At 66.6% G+C, this 8,953-nt stretch overlaps 1 protein-coding gene across 2 annotated transcripts; it reads left to right on the plus strand.

Moving 5' to 3' along the window:
- Nucleotides 1-1,466: 1,466 nt before the first annotated feature.
- Nucleotides 1,467-7,618, plus strand: NPDC1 (neural proliferation, differentiation and control 1). 2 transcript variants are annotated; one of them, XM_082656591.1, is made up of 9 exons: nucleotides 1,467-1,772; nucleotides 4,802-4,948; nucleotides 6,111-6,245; nucleotides 6,334-6,504; nucleotides 6,575-6,641; nucleotides 6,731-6,815; nucleotides 6,900-6,982; nucleotides 7,115-7,211; nucleotides 7,280-7,618. In XM_082656591.1, exons 1-9 carry the CDS (start codon nucleotides 1,661-1,663, stop codon nucleotides 7,346-7,348), a joined length of 966 nt encoding a protein of 321 aa, XP_082512717.1. In that variant the 5' UTR covers nucleotides 1,467-1,660; the 3' UTR covers nucleotides 7,349-7,618. The 2 variants fall into 2 exon arrangements, with proteins under 2 accessions (XP_082512717.1, XP_082512718.1); XM_082656592.1 differs by having other exon boundaries at nucleotides 6,903-6,982.
- Nucleotides 7,619-8,953: the final 1,335 nt, after the last annotated feature.

Genomic DNA, 8,953 nt, shown 5'->3' on the forward strand with positions numbered 1-8,953 from the left:
GTCTCTTGCTCCATGGTTGTGGCCTGGAGTAGCTGCCAGTTGGTTGGCCTAAAAGAGTCCCTGAGTCCCTTGAGTCTTCTCTGGCCAGCAGAGCCCCTGCAGCAATGGCAGATCTGCAGCAGTGACCTAGGCCAGCCTGGAGTCTGGGCCCCGGCCTCGAGCTGGCCTGGGTGCAGGTGCGAATGGCAGGCCGGAGAGTGAGTGGGCAAGGCAGCTGCCTAGGGTGCAGGCAATGCTCAAGACCTGGGGGGGGGGGGGTGAGGGGCAAACCCTCAACAGGAGGTGGTGTCGGGGGATGTGGAGATCGGGGCCAAGACGGACGAAGGGCCCATTGCTCAGAAGGATGACCCTTGCCAGGAGCCTGGATCTGGCGCCAAGCCGTGCAATCACACCAGACGTCGCGTCCCTGCTGCCTGGGTGCTGTTTTCCGCGTCCTCAAGAGACATCAGCCGCCCCCACCTGCCGCTCCTGCAACCCCCCTTCCCTAAGCACTGTTTTCTCCAGCGTGGGAACGCGTGGTCTTGGCGGCATCTCCCCGCCGCCTCCCCCTTTCTGGGAAGTGAGCTCAGACACTATTTCTGTCTGGTCATGCCTTGTGTGGGAGGATGGCAGTCCTTGTTCGCTCATCACCCCCCTGCCCAACGCACGCACCACGTACACTTCTGCTGGTTTCTGAGCCATTTCACAAACCTGAGGGCAGCCAGCCCCATCTTCGAAGTTTTGAAACACAAAGGGCTGAAAGGAAGCACCGTGCTGGGGCCCACCCCCCCCCCCCCCGCACTTGTTCTCTCAGTAACGTGAGCCTGGGAGGTTTCCAGGTGGGATGGGGTGCGGGTGCTCTCAGGAGGCAGCCGGTGGGGGTAAGAGGGGGCATCACAGTGCTTGCTGTCGTGGGGCACCCCGGAGCTAAAAGGCTGTCACCTGGGCACCGTGGACAGCTCTCAGCTGGCTGTCATCAGTAGCTCCAGGTCACTCTTGCCCCCTGGTGGCCTCACTGAGAGCGGCCGTCCCACTGCAACCACCGTGGCCGCCGGCACCGACCTCGTTCTGTGCGCGTGTGTTTGCCTTCACAGTGTGTCTGTATGCCTGGGTCTTTGCGCACACCTGGGCACCTCTGTGCACCTGTCCAGCTGTGTGCGCCTGGTGTCCTTCCAGGTCCAGGCAGGTCCTCCGCTCCCGGAGGGTGGGGGTGGGGTGGGAGTTAGCAGCCCGAGAGGGACGGGGCCCGGGGGAAGCGCATCCCGGGGAAACCCATCCCCAACCAGTCCCTAGCCTAGAGAACATCCCCGGCAGCACAGGCGGCAGTGGTTGAGGCACCCGGAGGACTGGCTGGATGGGTGGGTGGAAGGGGGAGCAGAACTGGAGGGAGGGAGAGGGGGCGCAGCCTCACAGCGTCGTCCCGCCCCCGCAGGTGGAGCGCGCAGGCGCACTCCCGGCACGCGCGCCTCTCGCTGCCTAGCCTCCGTCCCGGATCCTTTGCCGCAGCGTCAGCGCCGCCGCCGCCTCTTTTCCTCATCCTCCGCCTCCTCGGCCTCTGCCTCCTCTTCCTCCTCCGCCCCCTCCTCCTCCGCCTCCGCCGCCTCCCCCGACGCGGCGCCCGGAGCCCGTGCCCAGCCCCCGGCCGCGCGGTGCCATGCTGCCCCGGCGGCGGCGCTGAAGGATGGCGACGCCTGTCCCTCCGCCCTCCCCGCGGCACCTGCGGCTGCTGCGGCTGCTGCTCTCTGGCCTCGTCCTCGGCGCGGCCTTGCGCGGTGCGGCCGCCCGCCGCCCGGGTGAGCGAGTGCACTGGGCGCAGGCCGCGCGCGGGGCGCCCCGGGGACGGGGATCGCCGGGCGGGGGTCCGGCAGCGCGGCGCCGCCGTCATCCTCCCCGCCGCCGCCCTCGCCAGGGCCCGCAGGCCTCGCAGGCCCCGCGGGCCCCGCAGGCCCAGCCTGCGAGCCACCGCGCCGGCCCCGCCTCTCGCGGGTCGGGAAAACAGGCCCGGCGGGGAGGGCGCGGCACCGGGCTGCCGAGGGGCTCCTCTGGATGGGGCTTCTGCCGGCTTCTGATGTTGATTCGCTTCATGTCTTTGTCTGGGTCCGTGAGCCTGGTGGGTCGGTGTCTCAGGAGGGCTCTCTCTGCGTGGCCCCGCGGCCTGGAGTCTGCCCCGTGGGCGTTTCTGTGTGTGCGCGTCTCGGGCACCGCGGGTGCGGGCCCGGCCCTGGGTGCCTGCCGTCCTTACTGCCGGTGTCCGTCCTGGAGTCGGAGTCGCAGTGCTGGTCGGTCCCTGTGCCTCGGGTGGTGGACATGCGCCTTGCTTTGCTGCCATGGTGGGTCTGAAGTTTCCCTGGGCATCTGACAGCTTGTCCCAGGCTTAGGGTTTTGCTCTGGCCTCAGTGGGGACAGGAGGAGCTTACAGTCTCTGCGTCCACACTCACCCTCTGCTCTGCAGGGCCCCTCCATTCTGTCTTCTGTGCTTGGGGTTGGAGGGCACCCCCCAAGGTAGACTGAGGCAGAAAGGGATGAGCCCAGGGTCCTGGGAGATGCTCCTGGCTCCCCAGGTGGGCACTGGGGTTCCAAAGGTCTGCAGGAACGCAGAACCCAAAATGCACTCTGCCAGGTGGCAGAATTGGGAGACTTCGTACCCATGACTTCACTCATTTTTCCTGGCAGCCCCATAGGAGAAGTGTTGTTTTCAGCCCATTTTACAGATGAGGAAACTGAGGCACAGAGAAGTGACCACTGTATGATGCCGCTGGGATGCTAACCTGGGCAGTGCGTGTGGTCTGCATGTGTGGCCTCAAGAGGCCAGAGCAGGGCAGGCTTCCTCCTGGCCACAGCACCCCTGGACAGAGGCCTGGCACCACCAGGGTAGGCTCCCAAGGAGGCCTGAGGGCCAGATCATGGCTGGCCAGGGATGGTGGAGGCTGCCTGCTGCCGGCCTGGCTCCAGGGCGTACAGGGTGGGGCCTCCTGGGGAAACGGCTTATAGTCCCAGTACTGAGCCTCTGGGCTGGGCCGGTGCCGCCCAGCTGCTCATCAGCTCTGCACCCAGGTGCGGGGCAGGGTGCCAGGCACTCTCCAGCTGCTGCTGTTCCTGGGACCTCGTCCCTCACCCTGAGTCTGGAGCAGGGGCCTTCCCAGGGCTAAATGGGCAGCAGCCACATGGTCCCAGGGTGGGGGACTGGGAGTGGAGGGAGGCCCCGGAACCCGGAACCCAGAGCCAGCTCTGGAACTCAGGCCTCTACCCTTGCTCTGGCGCACTCTGGGTTCTCTGCACTAGGGGCCGGGGCTGCCTGGCTCCCCAGGTGCCCAGCTGGTGGGTGGGGTCCAGACGGACCAGCTGGCACAGGCTTAATGTTTAACTAGCCCAGGCCCTGGGCCCAGCTCACTGATACGGGCGCCTGCCGACCCAGGTTGTGCTGGAGGGGGGATCCCTGGGATGGCAACCTCAGCCCACTTGCCCACCTGCTGTAGGAGCTGCTGGAACTTCCTTGAAGGGATGCCTACAGCCAAGAGGCTGTGGGTGTCAGGTTACCAAGGAAACCAAGCCAGGCCAGCCAAAGTCTGGAGAAGGACAGAGCGGGCATTCCCGGATGCCCCATGTCACCCTTCTGCAGCAGGGACTGTCCTGGTTCTCCGAGATGTGCCCACCCGCACCTCCCCAGACACCACTGACAGTTCTGCTGGGTCTCCCCTGGCTCCGCTGGCTCTGCTGTCCCGTGAATGGGGCTAGTGTCCCAGGTCTTGAGACATTCCCCACCTTTTTTTTTTTTTTTTTTTTGCGGTACGCGGGCCTCTCACTGTTGTGGCCTCTCCCGTTGCGGAGCACAGGCTCCGTATGCGCAGGCTCAGCAGCCATGGCTCACGGGCCCAGCCGCTCCGCGGCATGTGGGATCCTCCCGGACCGGGGCACGAACCTGCGTCCCCTGCATCGGCAGGCGGACTCTCAACCACTGCGCCACCAGAGAAGCCCGAGACATTCCCCAGCTTTGAGGCAACTCACCTTCTGCATCCAGAGAGGAAACTGAGGCAGAGAGGGCCACCGCCCTCCACCCCCCAGCATCAGAATGGGAGCCTTGGTCACGTGTACAGGACACTGAGGTCTGGGCCCCAAATTAGAAATGGCCTGGCCTGCAGTCCCAGGCCTTCCCCAGTCCCTGGCAGTGGTGGCTGCAGGAGTGACCCCGGCCTGGCTTGTGTTTCCGAAGCAAGTGAGACTGGCAGACTCCGTCGCATGTATCCCCAGCCCCAGCGGCTCGGCTGTGCCCTGGGGACAAGCCAGTGGTTAGATGTGGGGCAGTGATTCGACCTGTGCTGTCTCCCAGCTTGGCCCTCTAGGGCTGTAGGATGTCATGATGAGGTTTGCGGTGGGGTGGGGAGGCAGCCCTGAAATAGGAGACAGCCCCGAGGTGGTGGGAGGGAGCGACCTGGGCCCCGCCCTCTGGGGCTCCCAGGTTGGGCAGGGGTGAGAGACTCGCTCTAGGACAGGTTGAGACTGGAGATGGGACTTGGAGCGCTGCAAGGCCCTAACGTTCTCTGGATGGTAGGGGACAGTTCCTGTGCGGAGAGCTGGCTCAGGTCAGGGGAGTGGACTCTGGGGAGGGAGTGAGGCAAGAGAGTTCCGATAAGTGTTAGGACTGTTTGTTTTCCTGATTCTGATTCCCGGTGCAGGGGAGGAAGGGCCCGCCCAGAACAATGGCCGGAGCCAGGCTTGGCCGGCTCTGTAGGGAGGGGTTGGGGTGGCCAGGACAGTCCTACTTACTGTGCAGGGGCTGAGTCAGGCTGGCCGTGACCCTGTTCTGCCTCCGCTTTCTTCTCAGATGCAGCCGTCTGTCCTGGGAGCCTGGACTGTGCCCTGAAGAGGCGGGCGCGGTGCCCCCCGGGTGCACGTGTCTGTGGGCCCTGCCTTCAGTCCTTCCAGGAGGACCAGCAGGGGCTCTGTGTGCCCAGGATGCGCCAGCCCCAGGGTATGGCTTCCTCCCTCCCCCACCTGGTACATTTGACCCCAGCCTTAGCTCTCAGGTCTCCTGCGCTTTGTGGGGTGCCAGGGACTCTCAAGTCGCCCTCCAAGTGGCCTGGCGATCCTTTCCAGATGGTACCAGCCCAGAGCTGGGTGGTGGGCTGAGGCCTGGGGCAGTTAGCCCCTCCCAGGGCAAGAGGTATCCAGTGTGAAGTGCTGGGTGATTCTGGGAGAGGCGGGGTCAGAGTTCCCCAGGCTTGGGTTTCCGCAGGGCTGGTCCCAAACCCCTCAGGCACCCACTTCTCCGCCCGCTGGGCCGCCCCTGCTCCCTGCCCAGCGACCCCTCTCTCTCCATCGCTCACCTGTCCTGTCTGATTGATTGTGCTGGCGGTGCCCTGCCCGCCGGCCTGAGCCCAGAGTCTGTCGGGATGGTGCCAGAGTGACTCCAGGTGTGATGGGGCATTGCAGAGGGTGCTCTGGGGGCTGAAGAGTTGGGTGGGCTGGGAGGGGCTTCCTGGAGGAGCGTGTTCCTGGCAGCGAGCGGGGCGGGGGCCTGCTGCAGAAGGCGCATGCTCTGCGCTCTGGGTGCTGAGCGGGGGCGTCTACTCGGAGCCCCTGTCCGGACTGTGGTGCCCACGGCAGGGCCGAGGGGGACCCAGCCACGGCCCCGCCCCAGCTGCGGCCCTCCCTTCCTCCTGATGGCCTGGTGGGGGCGGGGGTGCAGAATGGGGCTTCTCCGCATTCCTTGGGGCGTCCTGCTCGTCTTGGCCGCGGCGGCAGTGGGCCAGGTGACGCACTGTCCCCGTGCTCCTCCCACCACTTTGTGGGTACTGCGTGGGGTGTGGGGCAGCACCCCTGCCCTTCTCCTGGCCTCTGCACGTTCCCATAGCACCTGCACCCCCTGCCCGCTTTCCTGGGAACGCTGGTGCTCACACAGAGCTCCCTCAGTTGTCACCATGGCAACCGGGATGGCCAGGAGCAGGTAGGCTGGTACCTGGTCCTCTGGCCACAGGTGCCTGGGAGGAGCCTGCAGGGAGAAGGAGGCCTCGGCCTGGGGCTGGCTCCCAGATGGGCCTCTCCCTCTCTCCCTCTCGGAGGGCGCCGGGTAGCTGGTGTTGCCAGGGAGGGGCTGGGGGCCTCTCCACCTGATAGCCCTTCACCCTCCCCAGGGGAGGGCTTGCCCCAGCCCAGATTGGAAGAGGAGATCGACTTCCTGGCCCAGGAGCTAGCCCGGCAGGAGGCGGGGCACTCCAGGCTCACGGCCCCACCCCAGCCTGAGGGGCGACTGCGGCTCCTGGAGGCTGGTGAGACCCCGCCCCCTTCCCCTGTCCAACTCCCCACCGCCCTTGACCCCGGCCTGGTCTTGCCGTTTAACTTGCTCTCCCTCTGCAGCATCCACCCTGGGGCTCTCAGAGCGTGGCCGGGGCCCCAACCTGGGCCTCCCCTCCACGCGGGGAGCGCCCACGCCCCGCACCTCCTCCCTGCGCTCCACTGTGTCATCTGGGCCTGTGCACATGTCCCCGCTGGAGCCGCGGGGCGGGCGCGGTGACGGCCTTGCCCTCCGTAAGTCTGGCCGGGCGGGGAGGCAGGGTCCTGCCCGAAAGGCTGCCCTCACTGCGCCCCCTCCCTGCAGTGCTGATCGTGGCGTGCTCCGTGGCCGGCGCGGCCGCCCTTGCCGTGGCCGTTCTCTGCTGGTGTCGGTGAGCATGGGGCCGGGCTGGGGGCGGGCGGCCGGGCGGCTGGGCGGTGACCCCGCGGGTCTCAGGTGTGGTGTCTCCACTCCCCGCAGGCTGCAGCGAGACGTTCGCCTGACCCAAAAGGCCGACTATGCGGCCCCGCAGGCGCCCAGCTCCCCAGCCACGCCCAGGATCTCGGTGTGTGGCCGCGCCCGGCCCCGCCCCGCCCCGTCCCGCTCCGCCGCTCTGCCTCGGCCTGACCCTGTCTCCCCACTCCCGCAGCAGCCCGGGGACCAGCGGCTGGCGCACAGCGCGGAGATGTACCACTACCAGCACCAGAGGCAGCAGATGCGGTGCCTGGAGCGGTGAGAAGCCCCACCCGCCCCGCCCCACCCCTGGCCCAGCCACCCCTACCCCGGCCCGCTGCTCCCGCCCCTATCCCGGGCCACTGGCACCTGGAGGGTGAGGGAGGACCCGACGATCCTGCCCCCACCCAGGCATAAGGAGCCCCCCAAGGAGTTGGACTCCGCCTCCTCCGACGAGGAGAACGAAGACGGCGACTTCACGGTGTACGAGTGCCCCGGCCTGGCCCCGGTGAGTGCGGGGGTGGGCGGTGGGTGTCCCTCCCCAGCCCTGGACCCACCTAACGCCAGCGTTCGCAGACTGGAGAGATGGAGGTGCGGAACCCACTGTTCGACCACGCCTCGCTGTCCGCGCCCCCGCTGCAGTGACCCGAAGGCTGATGCCCACCCTCTCGTGGATGCGCGGCCCACGGGGGGGGAGGGGCAGGCCCCAGCCTTTGCCATTAAAGAGACTGTGTCTTGACACGCGTGTGCTTGCGGCTGGGGCCCCGGGGCGGCTGGGAAGCCCTTGCCGGGGAGACTCCCCCTGCTGCCAGGGACCTTCTCTGCTCCTTGCACCTGCCCCCTCACATCTGGACACCCCCAGTCGAGGGGAGGAAGACAACCCGAGAGACAAGGCACGGATTGGGAGTCCGGGAGACAAGCCAATTAAAGTACATTTCAAAACTTTGGCTGGGTGTGCCGGAGACTGACCTCCCCCCTCCCCGCCACTGGGAGGGACCCTGGAGCGGGCCTCAGGCTTCCTTCCACGCCCCTAGAGAGGCGGGATCTCTGTGCCCTTCGTGGGAAGACCCTGTCACCGCCTGCTGGAGAAGGGAGGCTTTATTTTTCCTAGGCAGAGGACCACCCTAACCTCTTTCTCCTCCAGGCCTCCCCCCACCAACACTCGTGCCCCAGAGCCGGGGAGGGGAGGAGTGCGGCGCAGGGCCAGGCCAGTCTGAAGTTGATGCCCCTCCCTCAAGACCCCGTCCTCTTGTGTGATAAAAAGGGCTGGGAGCGGGCACCCCAGGCCTCCGTTCCTGCCCTGTGTCCACATGGGCTGGAGGGCGGGGAGGGACGGCATGCAGGATTGACTGTGGGCCCCTGCAGCCTGTGCGGGGGGCACGCCAGGCGGAGCGACACAGGCTGCACACAGGTGGGTGGGCCAGGTCAGGGGACAGAGGTGGCAGGGGCCCTGAGTGTCAGGAGCTGGGTCTTGGTGCACCCCAATCCCCCGCCAGGGAGCAAGGAGGCCAGTGGAGGGGGAGGGGACCTCCAGCTGAAGGCCCGGAGTGGTGGCCGAGCTTCGTGGTCAGAAGTGCCGAGACTGGGCCTGGCAGCGGGGTTTCTGGGGTCCAGGGGCAGCGGGGCCTGGTGCACACAGGGTGTGGGTATCACACCTGTCTGCCTCCCCAAGGCTGGGAATGAGGGATGGGTTGGGTTCAGAAGCCCCTTAGTGATTCCTAGGGGTGGGGCGTCTGGAGAATGCTGGATCTCTGGCTCCTAGATGGATGGGGGCAGCCGTGAATGGGGAGCACAAAGCCAGTCTGGGACAGTCAGTTCCCTGAGGTGGGGCTGGGCCGGGGAAATGGGGTTGGCTCTGCTTAGAGCTAATGGCTTGTCCTAAAGCGGTATGTTTCTGGGGCTAGAGCCCACCCCTGACTCCTGGGCCGTGGCCTTGGGCTGGCCCTCAGCAGGAAGCCTCAGTTTTCCTTTGAGGCACTGGTGTGGGAGATGAAATGGGCCGGGTACAGGGAGCTGGGAATGAGGGTAGGGTGGGATGCAGGCAGGACGACGAGGACTGCTGTCCACTGTCATCTAATCTGTATCGTGAGGGGAAATGGCCACGAAGAAAACTGGGGGGCAGAGAGGTTAAGTTCCCACTCAAGAGCAAGGCACCCAGCTGATCCGGCCAGGCCAGTCCGTCTCGCCAGCGGGACCTGCAGACCCAGGGCCGGCGGCTCCCCTGGAGCCCTGGGGTCAGTCCCCGGGCTC

Source organism: Grampus griseus, assembly GCF_964374135.1.
Source record: "Grampus griseus genome assembly, chromosome: 6".
NCBI lineage: Eukaryota > Metazoa > Chordata > Mammalia > Artiodactyla > Delphinidae > Grampus > Grampus griseus.